General features: G+C 65.8%; 1 protein-coding gene across 7 annotated transcripts; it reads left to right on the forward strand.

Moving 5' to 3' along the window:
• The first annotated feature begins 808 nt into the window (after positions 1-808).
• On the forward strand, positions 809-27,006 carry OPLAH (5-oxoprolinase, ATP-hydrolysing). Of its 7 annotated transcripts, none has more exons than XM_032125408.1 (12): positions 809-995; positions 2,215-2,316; positions 4,381-4,555; positions 6,285-6,469; positions 7,520-7,651; positions 16,884-17,018; positions 18,940-19,089; positions 20,472-20,629; positions 21,013-21,173; positions 25,672-25,901; positions 25,947-26,078; positions 26,717-27,006. In XM_032125408.1, the coding sequence occupies exons 1-12, from the start codon at positions 840-842 to the stop codon at positions 26,885-26,887; spliced, it is 1,887 nt and encodes a 628-aa protein (XP_031981299.1). In that variant the 5' UTR covers positions 809-839; the 3' UTR covers positions 26,888-27,006. The 7 variants fall into 7 exon arrangements, with proteins under 7 accessions (XP_031981299.1, XP_031981292.1, XP_031981329.1 ...); XM_032125438.1 differs by lacking the exon at positions 25,947-26,078 and adding an exon at positions 22,158-22,255 and having other exon boundaries at positions 810-995; positions 26,910-26,992; XM_032125449.1 differs by lacking the exon at positions 26,717-27,006 and adding an exon at positions 22,158-22,255 and having other exon boundaries at positions 810-995; positions 25,947-26,029.
• Positions 27,007-27,054: the final 48 nt, after the last annotated feature.

Below are 27,054 nucleotides of genomic sequence, written 5' to 3' on the forward strand. Positions count from 1 at the left end.
CGGTTTTTTGGGGGGGGTCTCTGGGTGGTGCCGGGGGTCTCTGGGGCGGTTTTTGGGGGTCTCTGGGGCGGTTTTTTGGGGGGTCTCTGGGTGGTCCCGGGGGTCTCTGGGGCGGTTTTTGGGGGGTCTCTGGGGCGGTTTTTGGGGGGGATCTCTGGGTTGGTTTTTGGGGGTCTCTGGGGCGGTTTTTGGGGGGGTCTCTGGGGCGGTTTTTGGGGGTCTCTGGGGCGGTTTTTGGGGGGTCTCTGGGGCGGTTTTTTGGGGGGGTCTCTGGGTGGTCCCGGGGGTCTCTGGGGCGGTTTTTGGGGGGTCTCTGGGGCGGTTTTTGGGGGGGATCTCTGGGTTGGTTTTTGGGGGGTCTCTGGGTGGTCCCGGGGGTCTCTGGGGCGGTTTTTTGGGGGGGGTCTCTGGGTGGTGCCGGGGGTCTCTGGGGCGGTTTTTGGGGGGGGTCTCTGGGGCGGTTTTTGGGGGGATCTCTGGGTTGGTTTTTGGGGGGTCTCTGGGTGGTCCCGGGGGTCTCTGGGGCGGTTTTTGGGGGGTCTCTGGGGCGGTTTTTGGGGGGTCTCTGGGTGGTCCCGGGGGTCTCTGGGGCGGTTTTTGGGGGTCTCTGGGGCGGTTTTTGGGGGGGATCTCTGGGTTGGTTTTTGGGGGGTCTCTGGGTGGTCCCGGGGGTCTCTGGGGCGGTTTTTTGGGGGGGGTCTCTGGGTGGTCCCGGGGGTCTCTGGGGCGGTTTTTGGGGGTCTCTGGGGCGGTTTTTGGGGGGGGTCTCTGGGTGGTGCCGGGGGTCCCTGGGGCGGTTTTTGGGGTGCCCCTGAGGGTGCCGTGGCCCCGCAGAGCAGATGGGGCGCATCCTGCAGCGCACGGCCGTCTCCACCAACATCAAGGAGCGCCTCGACTTCTCGTGTGCCCTGTTCGGGCCCGACGGGGGGCTCGTGTCCAACGCCCCCCACATCCCCGTGCACCTGGGCGCCATGCAGGAGGCCGTGCAGTTCCAGGTGGGGGGGTTTGGGGGGGGCTTGGGGGGTCCCAGGGGGTCCCAGGGGGTCCCAGGTCGATGCAGGAGCTGATGCAGTTCCAGTTGGGGGGGTTTTGGGGGGGTTTGGGGGGTCCCAGGAGGTCCCAGGAGGTCCCAGGGGGTCCCAGGTCGATGCAGGAGCTGATACAGTTCCAGGTGGGGGGGTTTTGGGGGGGTTTGGGGGGTCCCAGGGGGTCCCAGGGGGTCCCAGGTCGATGCAGGAGCTGATGCAGTTCCAGGTGGGGGGGTTTTGGGGGGGTTTGGGGGGTCCCAGGGGGTCCCAGGAGGTCCCAGGGGGTCCCAGGTCGATGCAGGAGCTGATACAGTTCCAGGTGGGGGTTTTTGGGGGGGTTTGGGGGGTCCCAGGGGGTCCCAGGGGGTCCCAGGTCGATGCAGGAGCTGATGCAGTTCCAGGTGGGGGGGTTTTGGGGGGGTTTGGGGGGTCCCAGGGGGTCCCAGGAGGTCCCAGGGGGTCCCAGGTCGATGCAGGAGCTGATGCAGTTCCAGGTGGGGGGGCTGGGGGGGGTCCTCACGGGGCTTGGGGGGATTTGGAGGGTCCCAGGGGGTCCCAGGGGGTCCCAGGTCCGTGCAGTTCCAGGTGGGGGGATTTGGGGGGGTTTGGGGGGTCCCAGGGGGTCCCAGGTCCGTGCAGTTCCAGGTGGGGGGGCTGGGGGGGTTTGGGGGGTCCCAGGGGGTCCCAGGTCCGTGCAGTTCCAGGTGGGGGGATTTGGGGGGGTTTGGGGGGTCCCAGGGGGTCCCAGTCAATGCAGGAACTGATGCAGTTCCAGATGGGGGGGTCTGGGGGGGGTTCTGGGGGGGTTTTGGGGGGTCCTGGGGAGTTCGGGTGCAGTTCCAGATGGAGGGGATTTGGGGGTCCCAGGGGATGTCCTGGGGGATTTTGGGGGGCTGGGGGGGGTTTGGGGGTCCCAGGGGATGTCCTGGGGGATTTTGGGGGGCTGGGGGGGGTTAGGGAGATCCTAATGAGGTTTGGAGGCGTTTGAGGGGTCCCGGGGGGGGGGGGGGGGGCAGACCCCATTGAGCCCCCCCCGGTGCCCCCCCGGATCCGGAACTTTGGGGGTCCTGGAGCTGCGGGAGGGGGATTGGGGGGGATTTGGGGGTCCTGGAGGGGGATTTGGGGTTCCCGCGGGGTTCGGGGGGGGGTCAGACCCCACTGAGCCCCCCCCCGGTGCCCCCCCCAGATCCGTAACCTGGGCCCGGAGCTGCGGGAGGGGGACGTGATCCTGAGCAACCACCCGCGGGCGGGGGGCAGCCACCTGCCCGACCTGACCGTCATCACCCCGGTGAGCGGGGCTGCGACCCCCGGGACCCCCGGGAGCACCGGGACCACCGGGAACCCCCCGGGAACCCCCCGGGACCACCGGGACCCCCCCGGGACCCCCTGGGAACCCCCCGGGAACCCCCCGGGACCCCCCCGGGAACCCCCCGGGAACCCCCCGGGAACCCCCTGGGAACCCCCCGGGAACCCCCCGGGAACCACCGGGAACCCCCCGGGACCACCGGGACCCCCCCGGGAACCCCCCTGGGACCACCGGGAACCCCCCGGGAACCCCCCGGGACCCCCTGGGAACCACCGGGACCACCGGGACCCCCCCGGGACCACCCCGGGAACCCCCCGGGAACCTCCCGGGAACCCCCCGGGACCCCCGGGACCACCGGGACCACCCCGGGAACCCCCCTGGGACCACCGGGAACCCCCCGGGAACCCCCCGGGACCCCCTGGGAACCACCGGGACCACCGGGACCCCCCCGGGACCCCCGGGACCACCGGGAACCCCCCGGGAACCCCCCGGGACCCCCCCGGGACCACCGGGACCCCCCCGGGAACCCCCCGGGACCCCCCCGGGACCCCCGGGACCACCGGGACCACGCCGAGAACCCCCCGGGACAACCCCCGGGAACCCCCCGGGAACCCCCCGGGACCCCCGGGACCACCGGGACCACCGGGACCACCGGGACCCCTTGAGACCCCCGGTACCCCCTGAGACCCCCGGTACCCCCCGGGATGCCCCCGGGATCCCCCCGGGAACCCCCTGGGAACCCCGAGACCCCCCCGGGACCCCCCCACCGGGGACCCCCCAGGACCCCTCGGGCTGTGGGACCCCCCCGCCCCCCAATCCCTGCACCCCCTCGTGGGTTCAGGACCCCCATCCTGGGGTTCAGGACCCCCCCAGGGTCACCTGTGCCCCCCCCCCACCCCCCCCGGGTGTCCTGGCCGGGGGTCCCCAGGGTTTGACCCCCCCCAGTGACCCCGTGTGACCCCCCCGGTGACCCCGTGACCCCCCAGTGACCCCGTGTGACCCCCCAGTGACCCCGTGTGACCCCCCCGGTGACCCCGTGTGACCCCCCAGTGACCCCGTGTGTCCCCCCAGTGACCCCGTGTGACCCCCCAGTGACCCCGTGTGACCCCCCGGTGACCCCGTGACCCCCCCAGTGACCCCGTGTGACCCCCCCGGTGACCCCGTGCCCCCCCCCAGTGACCCCGTGTGACCCCCCCAGTGACCCCGTGACCCCCCGGTGACCCCGTGCCCCCCCAGTGACCCCGTGTGACCCCCCCAGTGACCCCGTGTGACCCCCCGGTGACCCCGTGACCCCCCCCGGTGACCCCGTGACCCCCCCCGGTGACCCCGTGTGACCCCCCCGTGACCCCGTGTCCCCCCCCAGTGACCCCGTGACCCCCCCCGGTGACCCCGTGTGACCCCCCCGGTGACCCCGTGTCCCCCCCTAGTGACCCCGTGTGACCCCCCAGTGACCCCGTGACCCCCCGGTGACCCCGTGTGTCCCCCCAGTGACCCCGTGTGACCCCCCAGTGACCCCGTGTGACCCCCCGGTGACCCCGTGTGACCCCCCAGTGACCCCGTGACCCCCCCAGTGACCCCGTGACCCCCCCGGTGACCCCGTGTGACCCCTCAGTGACCCCGTGCCCCCCCCAGTGACCCCGTGTGACCCCCCAGTGACCCCGTGTGCCCCCCCAGTGACCCCGTGACCCCCCAGTGACCCCGTGTGCCCCCCCCAGTGACCCCGTGTGACCCCCCAGTGACCCCGTGACCCCCCAGTGACCCCGTGCCCCCCCAGTGACCCCGTGTGACCCCCCCAGTGACCCCGTGTGACCCCCCGGTGACCCCGTGTGACCCCCCCGGTGACCCCGTGTGACCCCCCCAGTGACCCCGTGTGACCCCCCCGGTGACCCCGTGCCCCCCCCAGTGACCCCGTGTGACCCCCCGGTGACCCCGTGTGCCCCCCCAGTGACCCCGTGCCCCCCCCAGTGACCCCGTGACCCCCCAGTGACCCCGTGACCCCCCCAGTGACCCCGTGTGACCCCCCCGGTGACCCCGTGCCCCCCCCAGGTGTTCTGGCCGGGGGTCGCCCGCCCCGTGTTCTTCGTGGCCAGCCGCGGGCACCACGCGGACGTGGGGGGCTGCACCCCCGGCTCGATGCCCCCCCACTCGCGGGCCCTGCGCGAGGAGGGCGCCGTGTTCGTGTCCTTCAAACTGGTCACGGGCGGCCGCTTCCAGGAGCAGGGTGGGACACCGTACTGGGGGCACTGGGGGCACTGGGGGCACTGGGGGAGTTCCAGGAGCAGGGTGGGACACCGTACTGGGGGCACTGGGGATACTGGGAGAGTTCCAGGAGCAGGGTGGGACACCGTACTGGGGGCACTGGGGATACTGGGGGCACTGGGGGAGTTCCAGGAGCAGGGTGGGACACCATACTGGGGGTACTGGGGGCACTGGGAGAGTTCCAGGAGCAGGGTGGGACACCGTACTGGGGGCACTGGGGGCACTGGGGGCACTGGGGGAGTTCCAGGAGCAGGGTGGGATGCCGTATTGGGGGTACTGGGGGTACTGGGGACACTGGGGATACTGGGAGAGTTCCAGGAGCAGGGTGGAACACCATACTGGGGGCACTGGGGATACTGGGGACACTGGGGATACTGGGGATACTGGGGACACTGGGGATACTGGGGGCACTGGGGGAGTTCCAGGAGCAGGGTGGGACATGGGGGCACTGGGGATACTGGGGACACTGAGGACACTGGGGATACTGGGGACACTGGGGATACTGGGGATACTGGGGGAGTTCCAGGAGCAGGGTGGGACATGGGGGCACTGGGGGCACTGGGGATACTGGGGATACTGGGGGCACTGGGGGAGTTCCAGGGTGGGGCTGGGGGGACCCGGGGTGGGACAAGGCGGGGGGGGGGGACACAGTGGGGGACAGTGGGGGCACGGCGGGGACACTGCTGGCCCCGGGGGGCTCTCAGTGGCCACCCCTGACTGTGCCCAACCCCCAGCGGTGACCGAGGCGCTGCTGGCCCCCGGGGGGCTCTCAGTGGCCACCCCTGACTGTGCCCAACCCCCAGCGGTGACCGAGGCGCTGCTGGCCCCCGGGGGGCTCTCAGTGGCCACCCCTGACTGTGCCCAACCCCCAGCGGTGACCGAGGCGCTGCTGGCCCCCGGGGGGCTCTCAGTGGCCACCCCTGACTGTGCCCAACCCCCAGCGGTGACCGAGGCGCTGCTGGCCCCCGGGGGGCTCTCAGTGGCCACCCCTGACTGTGCCCAACCCCCAGCGGTGACCGAGGCGCTGCTGGCCCCGGGGGGCTCTCAGTGGCCACCCCTGACTCTCGCTGTCCCCAGCGGTGACCGAGGCGCTGCTGGCCCCCGGGGGGCTCTCAGTGGCCACCCCTGACTCTCGCTGTCCCCAGCGGTGACCGAGGCGCTGCTGGCCCCCGGGGGGCTCTCAGTGGCCACCCCTGACTCTCGCTGTCCCCAGCGGTGACCGAGGCGCTGCTGGCCCCCGGGGGGCTCTCAGTGGCCACCCCTGACTCTCGCTGTCCCCAGCGGTGACCGAGGCGCTGCTGGCCCCCGGGGGGCTCTCAGTGGCCACCCCTAACTGTGCCCAACCCCCAGCGGTGACCGAGGCGCTGCTGGCCCCCGGGGGGCTCTCAGTGGCCACCCCTGACTCTCGCTGTCCCCAGCGGTGACCGAGGCGCTGCTGGCCCCCGGGGGGCTCTCAGTGGCCACCCCTGACTGTGCCCAACCCCCAGCGGTGACCGAGGCGCTGCTGGCCCCCGGGGGGCTCTCAGTGGCCACCCCTGACTCTCGCTGTCCCCAGCGGTGACCGAGGCGCTGCTGGCCCCCGGGGGGCTCTCAGTGGCCACCCCTGACTCTCGCTGTCCCCAGCGGTGACCGAGGCGCTGCTGGCCCCCGGGGGGCTCTCAGTGGCCACCCCTGACTCTCGCTGTCCCCAGCGGTGACCGAGGCGCTGCTGGCCCCCGGGGCGATCCCCGGCTGCTCGGGGACTCGCAACCTGCGCGACAACCTGGCCGACCTGCGGGCCCAGGTGGCGGCGAACCAGAAGGGGATCGGGCTAGTGCGGGAGCTGATCGGGCAGCACGGGCTGGGCGCCGTGCAGGCCTATATGGGATACGTGCAGGTGAGAGACCCCAAAACACCCTAAAACACCCCAAAAACACCCCCTGGGCCACCCCAAAAACACCCCTGGGACATCCCCAAACCCCCCTGGACCACCCCAAACCCCTCTGGGCCACCCCAAACCCCTCTGCGCCACCCCAAAACTCCTCTGAGAAACCCCAAAATCCCTGTGGGACACCCCAAAATCCCTCTGGATCACCCCAAACCCCCCCGGGCACCCCAAACCCCCTTGGGACACCCCAAATCCCCCCTGGACCACCCCAACCCTCCCCGGGCACCCCAAACCCCCCTGGACCACCCCAAACCCCCCCTGGGCCACCCCAAACCCCCTTGGGCCACCCCAACCCTCCCCGGGCACCCCAAACCCCCCTGGAACACCCCAAATCCCTCTGGAACACCCCAAACCCCCCCTGGAACACCCCAAACCCCCTTGGGCCACCCCAACCCTCCCCGGGCACCCCAAACCCCCCTGGACCACCCCAAACCCCCTTGGGCCACCCCAAACCCCCCCCGGGCCACCCCAACCCCCCCTGGGCCACCCCAGAACCCCCCTGAGACACCCCAACCCCCCCTGGGCCACCCCAAACCCCCTTGGGCCACCCCAAACCCCCCCGGGCACCCCAAACCCCCTTGGGCCACCCCAAACCCCCCTGGACCACCCCAACCCTCCCCGGGCACCCCAAACCCCCCTGGACCACCCCAAACCCCCTTGGGACACCCCAAATCCCCCCTGGGCCATCCCAACCCCCCCCGGGCACCCCAAACCCCCCTGGACCACCCCAACCCCCCCTGGGCCACCCCAAATCCCCCTGAGACACCCCAAACCCCCCTGGGCCACCCCAACCCCCCCTGGGCCACCCCAGAACCCCCCTGAGACACCCCAAACCCCCTTGGGCCACCCCAGAACCCCCCTGGACCACCCCAACCCCCCCTGGGCCACCCCAAACCCCTCTGGGCCGCCCCCAAATCCCCCCTGGACCACCCCAAACCCCCTTGGGCCACCCCAAACCCCCCCAGGACCACCCCAAATCCCCCCGGGCACCCCGGGCAGGCCAACGCCGAGGTGGCCGTGCGGGACACGCTGCGAGCCGCGGCCGCGCGCTGGGGGACGGCGCTGGGGGCCGAGGACACCATGGACGACGGGACCCCGATCCGGCTGCGGGTGCAGCTGGACCCCAAAGAGGTCAGGGGGGACCCCAAAGAGGTCAGGGGGACCCTAAAAAGGTCAGGGGGACATGGGGACACCCCCTGGGTGTGGGGTCACTCCTGGGCTTTGGGTGGGTTTTGGGGTCACCCCGGGTTTTGGGGTCACTCTTGGGGCTCTGGGTGGGTTTTGGGGTCACCCCGGGTTTTGGGGTCACTCCGGGTTTTGGGGTCACTCTTGGGGCTCTGGGTGGGTTTTGGGGTCACCCCGGGTTTTGGGGTCACTCCTGGGCTCTGGGTGGGTTTTGGGGTCACCCCGGGTTTTGGGGTCACTCTTGGGGCTCTGGGTGTGTTTTTGGGGTCACTCCGGGTTTTGGGGTCACTCTTGGGGCTCTGGGTGGGTTTTTGGGGTCACTCCGGGTTTTGGGGTCACTCCTGGGCTTTGGGTGGGTTTTGGGGTCACCCCGGGTTTTGGGGTCACTCCTGGGGTTTGGGTGGGTTTTGGGGTCACCCCGGGTTTTGGGGTCACTCCTGGGCTTTGGGTGGGTTTTGGGGTCACCCCGGGTTTTGGGGTCACTCCTGGGCTTTGGGTGGGTTTTGGGGTCACCCCGGGTTTTGGGGTCACTCCTGGGCTTTGGGTGGGTTTTGGGGTCACCCCGGGTTTTGGGGTCACTCCTGGGCTTTGGGTGGGTTTTGGGGTCACTCCGGGTTTTGGGGTCACTCCTGGGCTCTGGGTGGGTTTTTGGGGTCACCCCGGGTTTTGGGGTCACTCTTGGGGCTCTGGGTGGGTTTTTGGGGTCACTCCGGGTTTTGGGGTCACTCCTGGGCTTTGGGTGGGTTTTTGGGGTCACCCCGGGTTTTGGGTCACTCTTGGGGCTCTGGGTGTGTTTTTGGGGTCACTCCGGGTTTTGGGGTCACTCTTGGGGCTCTGGGTGGGTTTTTGGGGTCACTCCGGGTTTTGGGGTCACTCCTGGGCTTTGGGTGGGTTTTGGGGTCACCCCGGGTTTTGGGGTCACTCCTGGGGTTTGGGTGGGTTTTGGGGTCACCCCGGGTTTTGGGGTCACTCCTGGGCTTTGGGTGGGTTTTTGGGGTCACCCCGGGTTTTGGGGTCACTCCTGGGCTTTGGGTGGGTTTTGGGGTCACCCCGGGTTTTGGGGTCACTCTTGGGGCTCTGGGTGGGTTTTTGGGGTCACCCCGGGTTTTGGGGTCACTCTTGGGGCTTTGGGTGGGTTTTGGGGTCACCCCGGGTTTTGGGGTCACTCTTGGGGCTCTGGGTGGGTTTTTGGGGTCACCCCGGGTTTTGGGGTCACTCTTGGGGCTTTGGGTGGGTTTTGGGGTCACCCCGGGTTTTGGGGTCACTCTTGGGGCTCTGGGTGGGTTTTTGGGGTCACCCGGGTTTTTGGGTCACTCCTGGGCTTTGGGTGGGTTTTGGGGTCACCCCGGGTTTTGGGGTCACTCCTGGGCTTTGGGTGGGTTTTGGGGTCACTCCGGGTTTTGGTGTCACTCCTGGGCTTTGGGTGGGTTTTGGGGTCACTCCGGGTTTTGGGGTCACTCCTGGGCTTTGGGTGGGTTTTTGGGGTCACCCCGGGTTTTGGGGTCACTCCTGGGCTTTGGGTGGGTTTTGGGGTCCCCCGGGTTTTGGGGTCACTCCTGGGCTTTGGGTGGGTTTTGGGGTCACCCCGGGTTTTTGGGGTCACCCCGGGCACTCTTGGGGCTCTGGGTGGGTTTTTGGGTCACCCCGGGTTTGGGGTCACTCCTGGGCTTTGGGTGGGTTTTTGGGGTCAACCCGGGTTTTGGGGTCACTCTTGGGGCTCTGGGTGGGTTTTGGGGGTCACCCCGGGTTTTGGGGTCACTCTTGGGGCTCTGGGTGGGTTTTTGGGGTCACCCCGGGTTTTGGGGTCACTCCTGGGCTCTGGGTGGGTTTTGGGGTCACCCCGGGTTTTGGGGTCACTCCTGGGCTCTGGGTGGGTTTTGGGGTCACCCCGGGTTTTGGGGTCACTCTTGGGGCTCTGGGTGGGTTTTTTGGGGTCACTCCGGGTTTGGGGTCACTCCTGGGCTTTGGGTGGGTTTTGGGGTCACCCCGGGTTTTGGGGTCACTCCTGGGCTTTGGGTGGGTTTTGGGGTCACCCCGGGTTTTGGGGTCACTCCTGGGCTTTGGGTGGGTTTTTGGGGTCACCCCGGGTTTTGGGGTCACTCTTGGGGCTCTGGGTGGGTTTTGGGGTCACCCCGGGTTTTGGGGTCACTCCTGGGCTTTGGGTGGGTTTTTGGGGTCACCCCGGGTTTTGGGGTCACTCCTGGGCTTTGGGTGGGTTTTTGGGGACACCCGGGTTTTGGGGTCACTCTTGGGGCTCTGGTGGGTTTTTGGGGTCACCCCGGGTTTTGGGGTCACTCTTGGGGCTTTGGGTGGGTTTTGGGGTCACTCCGGGTTTTTGGGGTCACTCCTGGGCTTTGGGTGGGTTTTTGGGGTCACTCCGGGTTTTGGGGTCACTCCTGGGCTTTGGGTGGGTTTTGGGGTCACCCCGGGTTTTGGGGTCACTCTTGGGGCTCTGAGTGGGTTTTGGGGTCACCCCGGGTTTTGGGGTCACTCTTGGGGCTCTGGGTGGGTTTTGGGGTCACCCCGGGTTTTGGGGTCACTCCTGGGGGTTGGGGTTCGTTTTTGGGGTCACCCCGGGTTTTGGGGTCACTCTTGGGGCTCTGGGTGGGTTTTTGGGGTCACTCCGGGTTTTGGGGTCACTCCTGGGGCTCTGGGTGGGTTTTTGGGGTCACCCCGGGTTTTGGGGTCACTCCTGGGCTCTGGGTGGGTTTTTGGGGTCACTCCGGGTTTTGGGGTCACTCCTGGGCTTTGGGTGGGTTTTGGGGTCACCCCGGGTTTTGGGGTCACTCCTGGGCTCTGGGTGGGTTTTGGGGTCACCCCGGGTTTTGGGGTCACTCTTGGGGCTCTGGGTGGGTTTTTGGGGTCACCCCGGGTTTTGGGGTCACTCTCGGGGCTCTGGGTGGGTTTTGGGGTCACCCCGGGTTTTGGGGTCACTCTTGGGGCTCTGGGTGGGTTTTTGGGGTCACCCCGGGTTTGGGGTCACTCTTGGGGCTCTGGGTGGGTTTTGGGGTCACCCCGGGTTTTGGGGTCACTCTTGGGGCTCTGGGTGGGTTTTGGGGTCACTCCGGGTTTTGGGGTCACTCCTGGGCTTTGGGTGGGTTTTGGGGTCACCCCGGGTTTTGGGGTCACTCTCGGGGCTCTGGGTGGGTTTTTGGGGTCACCCCGGGTTTTGGGGTCACTCTCGGGGCTCTGGGTGGGTTTTTGGGGTCACTCCGGGTTTTGGGGTCACTCCTGGGCTTTGGGTGGGTTTTGGGGTCACCCCGGGTTTTGGGGTCACTCCTGGGCTTTGGGTGGGTTTTGGGGTCACCCCGGGTTTTGGGGTCACTCTTGGGGCTCTGGGTGGGTTTTTGGGGTCACTCCGGGTTTTGGGGTCACTCCTGGGCTTTGGGTGGGTTTTGGGGTCACTCCGGGTTTTGGGGTCACTCCTGGGCTTTGGGTGGGTTTTGGGGTCACCCCGGGTTTTGGGGTCACTCCTGGGCTTTGGGTGGGTTTTTGGGGTCACTCCGGGTTTTGGGGTCACTCCTGGGCTTTGGGTGGGTTTTGGGGTCACCCCGGGTTTTGGGGTCACTCCTGGGCTTTGGGTGGGTTTTGGGGTCACCCCGGGTTTTGGGGTCACTCCTGGGCTTTGGGTGGGTTTTGGGGTCACCCCGGGTTTTGGGGTCACTCTTGGGGCTCTGGGTGGGTTTTGGGGTCACCCCGGGTTTTGGGGTCACTCCTGGGCTTTGGGTGGGTTTTGGGGTCACTCCGGGTTTTGGGGTCACTCCTGGGCTTTGGGTGGGTTTTGGGGTCACTCCGGGTTTTGGGGTCACTCCTGGGCTCTGAGTGGGTTTTGGGGTCACCCCGGGTTTTGGGGTCACTCCTGGGCTTTGGGTGGGTTTTGGGGTCACCCCGGGTTTTGGGGTCACTCCTGGGCTCTGGGTGGGTTTTTGGGGTCACCCCGGGTTTTGGGGTCACTCCTGGGCTCTGGGTGGGTTTTTGGGGTCACCCCGGGTTTTGGGGTCACTCTTGGGGCTCTGGGTGGGTTTTGGGGTCACTCCGGGTTTTGGGGTCACTCCTGGGCTCTGGGTGGGTTTTGGGGTCACCCCGGGTTTTGGGGTCACTCTTGGGGCTCTGGGTGGGTTTTGGGGTCACCCCGGGTTTTGGGGTCACTCTTGGGGCTCTGGGTGGGTTTTTGGGGTCACCCCGGGTTTTGGGGTCACTCCTGGGCTTTGGGTGGGTTTTGGGGTCACTCCGGGTTTTGGGGTCACTCCTGGGCTTTGGGTGGGTTTTGGGGTCACCCCGGGTTTTGGGGTCACTCCTGGGCTTTGGGTGGGTTTTGGGGTCACCCCGGGTTTTGGGGTCACTCCTGGGCTCTGGGTGGGTTTTGGGGTCACCCCGGGTTTTGGGGTCACTCTTGGGGCTCTGGGTGGGTTTTGGGGTCACCCCGGGTTTTGGGGTCACTCTTGGGGCTCTGGGTGGGTTTTGGGGTCACCCCGGGTTTTGGGGTCACTCTTGGGGCTCTGGGTGGGTTTTGGGGTCACCCCGGGTTTTGGGGTCACTCTTGGGGCTCTGGGTGGGTTTTGGGGTCACCCCGGGTTTTGGGGTCACTCCTGGGCTTTGGGTGGGTTTTTGGGGTCACTCCGGGTTTTGGGGTCACTCCTGGGCTCTGGGTGGGTTTTGGGGTCACTCCGGGTTTTGGGGTCACTCCTGGGCTTTGGGTGGGTTTTGGGGTCACCCCGGGTTTTGGGGTCACTCCTGGGCTCTGGGTGGGTTTTGGGGTCACCCCGGGTTTTGGGGTCACTCTTGGGGCTCTGGGTGGGTTTTGGGGTCACCCCGGGTTTTGGGGTCACTCTTGGGGCTCTGGGTGGGTTTTGGGGTCACCCCGGGTTTTGGGGTCACTCTTGGGGCTCTGGGTGGGTTTTGGGGTCACCCCGGGTTTTGGGGTCACTCTTGGGGCTTTGGGTGGGTTTTGGGGTCACCCCGGGTTTTGGGGTCACTCTTGGGGCTCTGGGTGGGTTTTGGGGTCACTCCGGGTTTTGGGGTCACTCCTGGGCTTTGGGTGGGTTTTGGGGTCACCCCGGGTTTTGGGGTCACTCTTGGGGCTCTGGGTGGGTTTTTGGGGTCACTCCGGGTTTTGGGGTCACTCCTGGGCTTTGGGTGGGTTTTTGGGGTCACCCCGGGTTTTGGGGTCACTCTCGGGGCTCTGGGTGGGTTTTTGGGGTCACCCCGGGTTTTGGGGTCACTCTTGGGCTTTGGGTGGGTTTTTGGGTCACCCCGGGTTTTGGGGTCACTCTTGGGGCTCTGGGTGGGTTTTGGGGTCACCCCGGGTTTTGGGGTCACTCCTGGGGCTCTGGGTGGGTTTTGGGGTCACTCTTGGGGCTCTGGGTGGGTTTTTGGGGTCACCCCGGGTTTTGGGTCACTCTTGGGGCTCTGGGTGTGTTTTTGGGGACACTCCGGGTTTTGGGGTCACTCTTGGGGCTCTGGGTGGGTTTTTGGGGTCACTCCGGGTTTTGGGGTCACTCCTGGGCTTTGGGTGGGTTTTGGGGTCACCCCGGGTTTTGGGGTCACTCCTGGGCTTTGGGTGGGTTTTGGGGTCACTCCGGGTTTTGGGGTCACTCTTGGGGCTCTGGGTGGGTTTTTGGGGTCACTCCGGGTTTTGGGGTCACTCCTGGGCTTTGGGTGGGTTTTGGGGTCACCCCGGGTTTTGGGGTCACTCCTGGGCTTTGGGTGGGTTTTGGGGTCACTCCGGGTTTTGGGGTCACTCCTGGGCTTTGGGTGGGTTTTGGGGTCACTCCGGGTTTTGGGGTCACTCCTGGGCTCTGAGTGGGTTTTGGGGTCACCCCGGGTTTTGGGGTCACTCCTGGGCTTTGGGTGGGTTTTGGGGTCACTCCGGGTTTTGGGGTCACTCCTGGGCTCTGAGTGGGTTTTGGGGTCACCCCGGGTTTTGGGGTCACTCCTGGGCTTTGGGTGGGTTTTTGGGTCACTCCGGGTTTTGGGGTCACTCCTGGGCTTTGGGTGGGTTTTGGGGTCACCCCGGGTTTTGGGGTCACTCCTGGGCTTTGGGTGGGTTTTGGGGTCACCCCGGGTTTTGGGGTCACTCTTGGGGCTCTGGGTGGGTTTTTGGGGTCACTCCGGGTTTTGGGGTCACTCCTGGGCTCTGGGTGGGTTTTGGGGTCACCCCGGGTTTTGGGGTCACTCCTGGGCTCTGGGTGGGTTTTGGGGTCACTCCGGGTTTTGGGGTCACTCCTGGGCTTTGGGTGGGTTTTGGGGTCACCCCGGGTTTTGGGGTCACTCCTGGGCTTTGGGTGGGTTTTGGGGTCACCCCGGGTTTTGGGGTCACTCCTGGGCTCTGGGTGGGTTTTTGGGGTCACCCCGGGTTTTGGGGTCACTCCTGGGCTCTGGGTGGGTTTTTGGGGTCACCCCGGGTTTTGGGGTCACTCCTGGGCTTTGGGTGGGTTTTGGGGTCACCCCGGGTTTTGGGGTCACTCTTGGGGCTCTGGGTGGGTTTTTGGGGTCACCCCGGGTTTTGGGGTCACTCCTGGGCTCTGGGTGGGTTTTTGGGGTCACCCCGGGTTTTGGGGTCACTCTTGGGGCTCTGGGTGGGTTTTTGGGGTCACTCCGGGTTTTGGGGTCACTCCTGGGCTTTGGGTGGGTTTTGGGGTCACCCCGGGTTTTGGGGTCACTCCTGGGCTTTGGGTGGGTTTTGGGGTCACTCCGGGTTTTGGGGTCACTCTTGGGGCTCTGGGTGGGTTTTGGGGTCACCCCGGGTTTTGGGGTCACTCTTGGGGCTTTGGGTGGGTTTTGGGGTCACTCCGGGTTTTGGGGTCACTCCTGGGCTCTGGGTGGGTTTTGGGGTCACCCCGGGTTTTGGGGTCACTCTTGGGGCTCTGGGTGGGTTTTTGGGGTCACTCCGGGTTTTGGGGTCACTCCTGGGCTTTGGGTGGGTTTTTGGGGTCACTCCGGGTTTTGGGGTCACTCCTGGGCTTTGGGTGGGTTTTGGGGTCACCCCGGGTTTTGGGGTCACTCCTGGGCTCTGGGTGGGTTTTTGGGGTCACCCCGGGTTTTGGGGTCACTCCTGGGCTTTGGGTGGGTTTTTGGGGTCACTCCGGGTTTTGGGGTCACTCCTGGGCTTTGGGTGGGTTTTTGGGGTCACCCCGGGTTTTGGGGTCACTCTTGGGGCTCTGGGTGGGTTTTTGGGGTCACTCCGGGTTTTGGGGTCACTCTTGGGGCTCTGGGTGGGTTTTTGGGGTCACCCCGGGTTTTGGGGTCACTCTCGGGGCTCTGGGTGGGTTTTTGGGGTCACTCCGGGTTTTGGGGTCACTCCTGGGCTTTGGGTGGGTTTTTGGGGTCACCCCGGGTTTTGGGGTCACTCTTGGGGCTCTGGGTGGGTTTTGGGGTCACCCCGGGTTTTGGGGTCACTCCTGGGCTTTGGGTGGGTTTTGGGGTCACCCCGGGTTTTGGGGTCACTCTTGGGGCTCTGGGTGGGTTTTTGGGGTCACCCCGGGTTTTGGGGTCACTCCTGGGCTTTGGGTGGGTTTTTGGGGTCACCCCGGGTTTTGGGGTCACTCCTGGGCTTTGGGTGGGTTTTTGGGGTCACCCCGGGTTTTGGGGTCACTCTTGGGGCTCTGGGTGGGTTTTGGGGTCACCCCGGATTTTGGGGTCACTCCTGGGCTCTGGGTGGGTTTTGGGGTCACTCCGGGTTTTGGGGTCACTCCTGGGCTTTGGGTGGGTTTTTGGGGTCACTCCGGGTTTTGGGGTCACTCCTGGGCTCTGGGTGGGTTTTGGGGTCACCCCGGGTTTTGGGGTCACTCTTGGGGCTCTGAGTGGGTTTTGGGGTCACCCCGGGTTTTGGGGTCACTCTTGGGGCTCTGGGTGGGTTTTGGGGTCACCCCGGGTTTTGGGGTCACTCCTGGGCTTTGGGTGGGTTTTGGGGTCACCCCGGGTTTTGGGGTCACTCCTGGGCTCTGGGTGGGTTTTGGGGTCACTCCGGGTTTTGGGGTCACTCCTGGGCTTTGGGTGGGTTTTGGGGTCACTCCGGGTTTTGGGGTCACTCCTGGGGCTCTGGGTGGGTTTTTGGGGTCACTCCGGGTTTTGGGGTCACTCCTGGGGCTCTGGGTGGGTTTTTGGGGTCACCCCGGGTTTTGGGGTCACTCCTGGGCTCTGGGTGGGTTTTGGGGTCACTCCGGGTTTTGGGGTCACTCCTGGGCTTTGGGTGGGTTTTGGGGTCACCCCGGGTTTTGGGGTCACTCCTGGGCTCTGGGTGGGTTTTGGGGTCACTCCGGGTTTTGGGGTCACTCCTGGGCTTTGGGTGGGTTTTTGGGGTCACCCCGGGTTTTGGGGTCACTCTTGGGGCTCTGGGTGGGTTTTGGGGTCACCCCGGGTTTTGGGGTCACTCTTGGGGCTTTGGGTGGGTTTTTGGGGTCACTCCGGGTTTTGGGGTCACTCTTGGGGCTCTGGGTGGGTTTTGGGGTCACCCCGGGTTTTGGGGTCACTCCTGGGCTCTGGGTGGGTTTTGGGGTCACCCCGGGTTTTGGGGTCACTCTTGGGGCTCTGGGTGGGTTTTTGGGGTCACCCCGGGTTTTGGGGTCACTCTTGGGGCTCTGGGTGGGTTTTGGGGTCACCCCGGGTTTTGGGGTCACTCTTGGGGCTCTGGGTGGGTTTTTGGGGTCACTCCGGGTTTTGGGGTCACTCCTGGGCTTTGGGTGGGTTTTGGGGTCACTCCGGGTTTTGGGGTCACTCCTGGGCTTTGGGTGGGTTTTGGGGTCACTCCGGGTTTTGGGGTCACTCTTGGGGCTCTGGGTGGGTTTTTGGGGTCACCCCGGGTTTTGGGGTCACTCCTGGGCTTTGGGTGGGTTTTGGGGTCACCCCGGGTTTTGGGGTCACTCCTGGGCTCTGGGTGGGTTTTGGGGTCACTCCGGGTTTTGGGGTCACTCCTGGGCTTTGGGTGGGTTTTGGGGTCACTCCGGGTTTTGGGGTCACTCCTGGGCTCTGGGTGGGTTTTTGGGGTCACCCCGGGTTTTGGGGTCACTCTTGGGGCTCTGGGTGGGTTTTGGGGTCACCCCGGGTTTTGGGGTCACTCCTGGGCTTTGGGTGGGTTTTGGGGTCACCCCGGGTTTTGGGGTCACTCTTGGGGCTCTGGGTGGGTTTTTGGGTCACCCCGGGTTTTGGGGTGCACTGACCCCCCCCCGCGCCCCTCCAGGGCAGCGCCGTGTTCGATTTCAGGGGGACGGGCCCCGAGGTGCTGGGGAACTGCAACGCCCCCCGCGCCATCACCCTGTCGGCGCTGATCTACTGCCTGCGGTGCCTGGTGGGGCACGAGATCCCCCTGAACCAGGTGGGACCCCAAAAACACCCTAAAAACACCCTAAAACACCCCAAAAACACCCTAAAAACACCCCCAAACACCCCAAAAACACCCAAAACACCCCAAAAACACCCCAAAAACCCCCCAAAACCCCAAAAACACCCCCGAGATCCCCCTGAACCAGGTGGGACCCCAAAACACCCCCAAACACCCCAAAACACCCCAAAAACACCCCCGAGATCCCCCTGAACCAGGTGGGACCCCAAAACACCCCCAAACACCCCCAAACACCCCAAAACACCCTAAAAACATCCCCGAGATCCCCCTGAACCAGGTGGGACCTCGGGAGCCCCCAGAGCCCCCAAAACACCCCAGCTGTGCCCAGCAGTGCCCAGCTGTGCGCCCAGGTGTGCCCAGGTGTGCCCAGGTGTGCCCCCAGGTGTGTGCCCAGCTGTGCCCAGCTGTGCCCAGCTGTGCCCCCAGGTGTGTGCCCAGGTGTGTGCCCAGGTGAGTGCCCAGGTGTGTGCCCAGGTGTGTGCCCAGGTGTGTGCCCAGGTGAGTGCCCAGGTGTGTGCCCAGGTGTGTGCTCAGGTGTGCCCAGGTGTGCCCAGGTGTGTGCCCAGCTGTGCCCAGGTGTGCCCAGGTGTGTGCCCAGGTGTGTGCCCAGGTGTGCCCAGGTGTGCCCAGGTGTGTGCCCAGGTGTGTGCCCAGGTGTGCCCAGCTGTGCCCAGGTGTGTGCCCAGGTGTGTGCCCAGGTGTGCCCAGGTGTGTGCCCAGGTGTGTGCCCAGCTGTGCCCAGCTGTGCGCCCAGCTGTGCCCAGGTGTGCCCAGCTGTGCCCAGGTGTGTGCCCAGGTGTGTGCCCAGCTGAGTGCCCAGGTGTGTGCCCAGGTGTGTGCCCAGGTGTGTGCCCAGCTGAGTGCCCAGGTGAGTGCCCAGGTGTGTGCCCAGCTGTGCCCAGGTGTGTGCCCAGGTGTGCCCAGGTGTGCCCAGGTGTGTGCCCAGGTGTGCCCAGCTGTGCCCAGGTGTGTGCCCAGGTGTGTGCCCAGGTGTGTGCCCAGGTGTGTGCCCAGCTGTGCCCGGGTGTGTGCCCAGGTGTGTGCCCAGGTGTGTGCCCAGCTGTGCCCAGCTGTGCCCGGGTGTGTGCCCTGGTGTGCCCAGGTGTGTGCCCAGCTGTGCCCGGGTGTGCCCAGGTGTGCCCAGGTGTGTGCCCAGGTGTGCCCAGCTGTGCCCAGCTGTGCCCGGGTGTGTGCCCAGCTGTGTGCCCAGCTGTGCCCGGGTGTGTGCCCAGCTGTGCCCGGGTGTGTGCCCAGGTGTGTGCCCAGGTGTGTGCCCAGCTGTGCCCGGGTGTGTGCCCAGCTGTGCCCAGGTGTGTGCCCAGCTGTGTGCCCAGGTGTGTGCCCAGGTGTGTGCCCAGCTGTGCCCAGCTGTGCCCAGGTGTGTGCCCAGGTGTGCCCAGGTGTCCCCAGGTGTGTCCCCAGCTGTGCCCAGCTGTGCCCAGGTGTGCCCCCAGGTGTGTGCCCAGGTGTGTGCCCAGCTGTGTGCCCAGGTGTGTGCCCGGGTGTGTGCCCGGGTGTGCCCAGCTGTGCCCAGCTGTGCCCGGGTGTGTGCCCGGGTGTGTGCCCAGGTGTGTGCCCAGGTGTGCCCAGCTGTGCCCCCAGGTGTGTGCCCAGCTGTGTGCCCAGCTGTGTGCCCAGCTGTGTGCCCAGCTGTGCCCAGGTGTGTGCCCAGGTGTGTGCCCAGCTGTGCCCAGGTGTGTGCCCAGCTGTGCCCGGGTGTGCCCAGCTGTGCCCAGGTGTGTGCCCAGGTGTGCCCAGGTGTGTGCCCAGGTGTGTGCCCAGCTGTGCCCAGGTGTGTGCCCAGCTGTGCCCGGGTGTGCCCAGCTGTGCCCAGGTGTGTGCCCAGGTGTGTGCCCAGCTGTGCCCAGCTGTGCCCGGGTGTCTCTCCCCCCAGGGCTGCCTGGCCCCGGTCCGGGTGCTCATCCCGGGGGGCTCCATCCTGGACCCCTCCCCCGAGGCCGCCGTGGTTGGCGGGAACGTGCTGACGTCACAGCGCGTGGTGGACGTGGTGCTGCGCGCGTTCGGCGCGTGCGCGGCCTCGCAGGTGGGGGAGGGGAGGGGAGGGGAGGGGGAGGGGGAGGGGGAGGGGCGGGGGAGGGGAGGGGGAGGGGCTGGGGTCCCAGGGCGGGGTCTTGGGGTCCCAGCGGGGTTTTGGGTGCCGGGTTTGGGGTCCCAGGGGGGTTTTTGGGGTCCCAGCGGGTTTTGGGGTCCCAGCGGGGTTTTTGGGGTCCCAGCGGTTTTTGGGGTGCCTTTTTGGGGTCCCAGCGGGGTTTTTGGGGTCCCAGCGGGGTTTTTGGGGTCCCAGCGGTTTTTGGGGTCCCAGCGGGGTTTTTGGGGCGCCAGGGTGGGATTTTTGGGGTCCCAGGGGTGTTTTTGGGGTCCCAGCGGTTTTGGGGTGCCGGTTTGGGGGTCCCAGCGGGTTTTGGGGTGCCAGGGGGTTTTGGGGTCCCAGGGCGGGTTATTGGGATCCCCGTTTTGGGGTCCCAGCGGGGTTTTTGGGGTGCCAGGGCGAGGTTTTGGTGCCTCAGCGGGGTTTTTGGGGTGCCGTTTTTGGGGTCCCAGCGGGGTTTTTGGGGTCCCAGCGGGTTTTGGGTGCCGGTTTTGGGGTCCCAGCGGGGTTTTGGGGTCCCAGCGGGTTTTTGGGGTGCCAGGGGGGTTTTGGGGTCCCAGCGGGGTTTTGGGGTCCCAGCGGTGTTCTTGGGGCGCCGTTTTTGAGGTCCCAGTGGGTTTTTGGGTGCCGTTTCTGGGGTCCCAGCGGGGTTTTTGGGGTCCCAGCGGGGTTTTGGGGTCCCAGCGGTTTTTGGGGTGCCATTTTTGGGGTCCCAGCGGGTTTTGGGGTCCCAGGAGATTTTGGGTGCCATTTTTGGGGTCCCAGCGGGTTTTTGGGGTCCCAGGAGGTTTTGGGTGCCATTTTTGGGGTCCCAGCGGGTTTTGGGGTCCCAGCGGGTTTTTGGGGTCCCAGGAGGTTTTGGGTGCCGTTTTTGGGGTCCCAGCGGGGTTTCGGGGTCCCAGCGGGTTTTTGGGGTCCCAGCGGGGTTTTGGGGTCCCAGCGGTTTTTGGGGTGCCATTTTTTGGGGTCCCAGCGGGTTTTGGGGTCCCAGGAGGTTTTGGGTGCCCTTTTTGGGGTCCCAGCGGGTTTTGGGGTCCCAGGAGGTTTTGGGTGCCCTTTTTGGGGTCCCAGCGGGTTTTGGGGTCCCAGGAGGTTTTGGGTGCCCTTTTTGGGGTCCCAGCGGGTTTTGGGGTCCCAGGAGGTTTTGGGTGCCGTTTTTGGGGTCCCAGCGGGTTTTGGGGTCCCAGGAGGTTTTGGGTGCCATTTTTGGGGTCCCAGCGGGGTTTTGGGGTCCCAGCGGGTTTTTGGGGTCCCAGGAGGTTTTGGGTGCCATTTTTGGGGTCCCAGCGGGTTTTTGGGGTGCCGTGTCCCCCCAGGGCTGCATGAACAACGTGACCTTCGGCTCCGAGCGCGGTGGCTACTACGAGACGGTGGCGGGGGGGGCGGGGGCCGGGCCGCGCTGGGGGGGGCGCAGCGGGGTCCACACGCACATGACCAACACCCGCATCACCGACCCCGAGATCCTCGAGCTCCGGTGGGTCCGGGGGGGTCCTGGAGGGGTCCTGGGGGGGTCCTGGGGGGTCCTGGGGGGATTTGGGGGGTCCTGAGGGGTCCCACACGCACATGACCAACACCCGCATCACCGACCCCGAGATCCTCGAGCTCCGGTGGGTCCGGAGGGGTCCTGGGGCGATTTGGGGGGTCCTGGGGGGTCCTGGAGGGCTTTGGGGGGTCCTGGGGGGGTCCTGGGGGCTCCTGGAAGGATCCAGAGGAGGGTCCTTGGGGGGGGTTGGGGTCTCCCAGTGGGGGCTCCGTGTTTGGGGGGTCCCCGGGAGGGGCTCGGGGGGGGGAGATTTGGGGGTCTCCGGGGGTCGGTTTGGGGGTCCTGACCCCCCCGTTCCCCTCCCCCCCCCCCAGGTACCCGGTGGTGCTGCGGCGCTTCGAGCTGCGGGGGGGCTCGGGGGGCGCGGGGCGGCACCGGGGGGGGGATGGGGTGGTCCGGGAGCTGCAGTTCCGGAGGGCGACCGAGCTGTCGGTGCTGAGCGAGCGCCGCGCCACGAGACCCTACGGGATGGCGGGTGAGAGACCCCCAAAAACCCCCAAAATCCCCTAAAAACCCCAAATCCCCCAAATCCCCCATCAGCCACGAGACCCTACGGGATGGCGGGTGAGGGACCCCCCAAAAACCCCCCAAAATCCCCTAAAAACCTCAAATCCCCCAAATCCCCCATCAGCCACGAGACCCGACGGGATGGCGGGTGAGGGACCCCCAAAAACCCCCAAAATCCCCTAAAAACCCCAAATCCCCCCAAATCCCCCATCAGCCGCGAGACCCTACGGGATGGCGGGTGAGAGACCCCCAAAAACCCCCAAAATCCCCTAAAAACCCCAAATCCCCCAAAACCCCCATCAGCCACGAGACCCTACGGGATGGCGGGTGAGAGACCCCCAAAAACCCCCAAAATCCCCTAAAAACCCCAAATCCCCCCAAAACCCCCATCAGCCGCGAGACCCTACGGGATGGCGGGTGAGGGACCCCCAAAAACCCCCAAAATCCCCTAAAAACCCCAAATCCCCCATCAGCCACGAGACCCTAAGGGATGGCGGGTGAGAGACCCCCAAAAACCCCCAAAATCCCCTAAAAACCCCAAATCCCCCATCAGCCACGAGACCCTATGGGATGGCGGGTGAGAGACCCCCAAAAACCCCCAAAATCCCCTAAAAACCCCAAAACCCCCATCAGCCACGAGACCCTACGGGATGGCGGGTGAGAGACCCCCAAAAACCCCCAAAATCCCCTAAAAACCCCAAATCCCCCCAAAACCCCCATCAGCCACGAGACCCTACGGGATGGCGGGTGAAAGACCCCCAAAAACCCCCCCCAAAAACCCCCTCAATTTCTCAGCCCCTCCCCCCCGAGATCCCCAAGGGACCCCCAGGACCCCCCCAAAAAACCCCAAAACCCCTTCAGCTCCTCCGACCCCCGACCCCCCCTCCCCCAGGGGGTCTCACAGCCCCCCCGACCCCCCCCGACCCCCCCTGACCCCTCTCCCCTCCCCCAGGGGGTCTCCCGGGGGCTCCGGGGCTGAATTTGCTGCTGCGTCGGGACGGGCGCCTCATCAACCTGGGGGGCAAGAGCTCGGTGTCCGTGGAGCCGGGGGTGAGCCCCAAAACCGCCCCAAAACTGCCCCAAAACCACCCCAAAAACCACCCCAAAACCGCCCCAAAACTGCCCCAAAACTGCCCAAAAACCGCCCCAAAACCGGCCCAAAACCGCCCCAAAACTGCCCCAAAACCGCCCCAAAAACCACCCCAAAACCGCCGCAAAACCCACCCTAAAACTGCCCCAAAACCGCCCCCAAAACCGCCCCAAACTGCTCAAAAAACACCCCAAAACCGCCCCAAAACCGCCCCAAAACTGCCCCAAAAACTACCTCAAAAACCGCCCCAAACCCACCCCAAAACTGCCCCAAAAACCACCCTAAAACCACCCCAAAACCGCCCCAAAACTGCCCCAAAACTGCCCCAAAACCGCCCCAAAACTGCCCCAAAACTGCCCCAAAACCGCCCCAAAACTGCCCCAAAACCGTCCCAAAACTCAGCCCAAAACTGCCCCAAAACCGCCCCAAAAACCGCCCTAAACCGCCCCAAAACCGCCCCAAAACTCAGCCCAAAACCACCCCAAAACCGCCCCAAAACTGCCCCAAAACCGCCCCAAAACCAACCCTGACAACCCCCCGTGTGCCCAGTGACACGCCCGAAGCCACCCTGACACCCTAAAAAGCCCAAAACCGCCCCAAAACTCAGCCCAAAACTGCCCCAAAACCGCCCCAAAACCGCCCCAAAACCGCCCCAAAAACCGCCCCAAAACCGCCCCAAAACTCAGCCCAAAACCGCCCCAAAACTGCCCCAAAACTGCCCCAAAACCGCCCCAAAACTGCCCCAAAACCGCCCCAAAACCGCCCCAAACCGGCCCCAAAACCGCCCCATAACCGCCCCAAACCTGCCCCAAAACCGCCCCAAAACTGCCCCAAAACCGCCCCAAAACTCAGCCCAAAACTGCCCCAAAACCGCCCCAAAACTCAGCCCAAAACTGCCCCAAAACCGCCCCAAAACTCAGCCCAAAACTGCCCCAAAACTCAGCCCAAAACTGCCCCAAAACCACCCCAAAACCGCCCCAAAACCGCCTCAAAACCGCCTCAAAAACCGCCCCAAAACCGCCCCAAAACTCAGCCCAAAACCGCCCCAAAAACCGCCCCAAAACCGCCCCAAAACTCAGCCCAAAACCGCCCCAAAACTGCCCCAAAACCGCCCCAGAACCAACCCTGACAACCCCCCGTGTGCCCAGTGACACGCCCGAAGCCACCCTGACACCCTAAAAAGCCCAAAACCGCCCCAAAACTCAGCCCAAAACTGCCCCAAAACCGCCCCAAAACCGCCCCAAAACCGCCTCAAAAACCGCCCCAAAACCGCCCCAAAACCACCCCAAACTGCCCAAAAACCGCCCCAAAACCACCCCAAAACCGCCCCAAAACCCACCCTAAAACTGCCCCAAAAACCACCCTAAAACCGCCCCAAAACTGCCCCAAAACCGCCCCAAAATCGCCCCAAAAACCGCCCCAAAACCGCCCCAAAACCGCCCCAAAAACCGCCCCAAAACTCAGCCCAAAACTGCCCCAAAACCGCCCCAAAACCGCCCCAAAAACCGCCCCAAAACCGCCCCAAAACCGCCCCAAAAACCGCCCCAAAACCGCCCCAAAACTCAGCCCAAAACTGCCCCAAAACCGCCCCAAAACCGCCCCAAAACTCAGCCCAAAACTGCCCCAAAACCGCCTCTAAAACCGCCCCAAAACCGCCCCAAAACTCAGCCCAAAACTGCCCCAAAACCGCCCCAAAAACCGCCCCAAAACCGCCCCAAAACCGCCCCAAAACTCAGCCCAAAACTGCCCCAAAACCGCCCCAAAACTGCCCCAAAAACCGCCCCAAAAACCGCCCCAAAACTGCCCCAAAACCGCCCCAAAACCAACCCTGACAACCCCCTGTGTGCCCAGTGACACGCCCGAAGCCACCCTGACACCCTAAAAAGCCCAAAACTGCCCCAAAACCGCCCCAAAACCGACCCAAAAACCGCCCCAAAAACCGCCCCAAAACCACCCCAAAACCAACCCCGACACCCCCCCCGCACCCACTGACACGCCCAGACCCACCCTGACACCCTAAAAAGCCCCAAATCACCCCAAAACTCACCCTAAAACCTGCCCCGAACCCCCTGACAAACCCCCCCAAAACCCCCCAAACACCCCTGGTATCCCCACCCCAAAAGCTCTGGACACCCCAAAACCTTCCCTGACCCCAAACCCCTCTGACCCCAAACCCCTCTGACCCCAAACCCCCCTGACCCCAAACCCCTCTGACCCCAAACCCCTCTGACCCCAAATCCCCCTGACCCCAAACCCCTCTGACCCCAAACCCCTCTGACTGACCCCAAACCCCTCTGACTGACCCCAAACCCCTTTAACTGACCCCAAACCCCTCTGACCCCAAACCCCCCTGACCCCAAACCCCTCTGACCCCAAACCCCCCTGACCCCAAATCCCCCTGACCCCAAATCCCCCTGACCCCAAACCCCTCTGACCCCAAATCCCCCTGACCCCAAATCCCTCTGACCCCAAATCCCCCTGACCCCAAACCCCCCTGACCCCAAACCCCTCTGACCCCAAACCCCTCTGACCCCAAACCCCTGACCCCAAACCCCTCTGACCCCAAACCCCTTTAACTGACCCCAAACCCCTCTGACTGACCCCAAACCCCTCTGACTGACCCCAAACCCCTCTGACTGACCCCAAACCCCTTTAACTGACCCCAAACCCCCTTTAGGGACCCCAAACCCCTCTGACCCCAAACCCCCCTGACCCCAAACCCCTCTGACCCCAAACCCCTCTGACCCCCAACCCCCCTGACCCCAAACCCCTCTGACCCCAAACCCCCCTGACCCCAAACCCCTGACCCCAAACCCCTGACCCCAAACCCCCCTGACCCCAAACCCCCCTGACCCCAAACCTGACCCCAAACCCCCCTGACCCCAAACCCGACCCCAAACCCCCCTGACCCCAAATCCCCCTGACCCCAAGCCCCTCTGACCCCAAACCCCCCTGACCCCAAACCCCCCTGACCCCAAACCCCTGACCCCAAACCCCCTGACCCCAAATCCCCCTGACCCCAAACCCCCCTGACCCCAAGCCCCTCTGACCCCAAACCCCTCTGACCCCAAACCCCCCTGACCCCAAACCCCTGACCCCAAACCCCCCTGACCCCAAACCCCTCTGACTGACCCCAAACCCCTTTAACTGACCCCAAACCCCTCTGACCCCAAACCCCCCCCGACCCCAAACCCCCTGACCCCAAACCCCTGACCCCAAACCCCCCTGACCCCAAACCCCCCTGACCCCAAACCCCTGACCCCAAACCCCCCTGACCCCAAACCCCTCTGACCCCAAACCCCCTCTGACCCCAAACCCCTGACCCCAAACCCCCCTGACCCCAAACCCCTGACCCCAAACCCCTCTCTCCCCACAGGACGTTTTCCGCCTGCTGACCCCGGGTGGGGGCGGCTTCGGCCCCCCCGAGGACGGCACCGGGGGCGACCCCCGGGACCCCCCGGACCCCCAGGACCTCTGGGCCCCCCAGAGCTCCCCGAAGCCCCCAAACCCCGCGAGCGCCCCGAGCGCCCCGGCCCCACAAACGTTCCTGGAGCGCGGCAGCGTCTTCGAGTTCCGGCAGGCGCAGGAGGCCGTGTGAGGCAGCTGTGGGGCAGCCCCGCAGCCCCCTATGGGGCAGCCCCACAGCAACCATGGGGCAGCCCCGCAGCCCCATATGGGGCAGCCCCACAGCAACAACAATGGGGCAGCCCCACAACCCCATATGGGGCAGCCCCGCAGCCCCCTATGGGGCAGCCCCACAGCAACAACAATGGGGCAGCCCCGCAGCCCCCTATGGGGCAGCCCCACAGCAACAACAATGGGGCAGCCCCGCAGCCCCATATGGGGCAGCCCCACAACAACAACAATGGGGCAGCCCCACAGCAACAACAATGGGGCAGCCCCGCAGCCCCCTATGGGGCAGCCCCACAGCAACAACAATGGGGCAGCCCCGCAGCCCCCTATGGGGCAGCCCCACAGCAACAACAATGGGGCAGCCCCGCAGCCCCATATGGGGCAGCCCCACAGCAACAACAATGGGGCAGCCCCGCAGCCCCATATGGGGCAGCCCCACAACAACAATGGGGCAGCCCCGCAGCCCCCTATGGGGCAGCCCCACAGCAACAACAATGGGGCAGCCCCGCAGCCCCATATGGGGCAGCCCCACAGCAACAACAATGGGGCAGCCCCGCAGCCCCATATGGGGCAGCCCCACAACAACAACCATGGGGCAGCCCCACAACTCCCGATGGGGCAGCCCCACAACCCCCTATGGGGCAGCCCCACAACTCCTAATGGGGCAGCCCCGCAGCCCCATATGGGGCAGCCCCACAACTCCCGATGGGGCAGCTCCACAACTCCCGATGGGGCAGCCCCACAATCCCATATGGGGCAGCCCCACAACTCCTAATGGGGCAGCCCCACAACTCCCTATGGGGAAGCCCCACAACAACCATGGGGCAGCCCCACAACTCCCAATGGGGCAGCCCCACAAATCCCTAAGGGGCAGCCCCACAACTCCCAATGGGGCAGCCCCACAAATCCCTAAGGGGCAGCCCCACAACTCCCAATGGGGCAGCCCCACAAATCCCTAAGGGACAGCCCCACAACTCCCAATGGGGCAGCCCCACAACCCCATATGGGGCAGCCCCACAGCAACAACCATGGGGCAGCCCCACAACTCCCAATGGGGCAGCCCCACAACCCCATATGGGGCAGCCCCACAGCAATGATGGGGCAGCTCCACAACTCCCTATGGGGC

This window comes from Corvus moneduloides, chromosome 1, assembly GCF_009650955.1.
Source record: "Corvus moneduloides isolate bCorMon1 chromosome 1, bCorMon1.pri, whole genome shotgun sequence".
NCBI classification, from domain to species: Eukaryota; Metazoa; Chordata; class Aves; order Passeriformes; family Corvidae; genus Corvus; species Corvus moneduloides.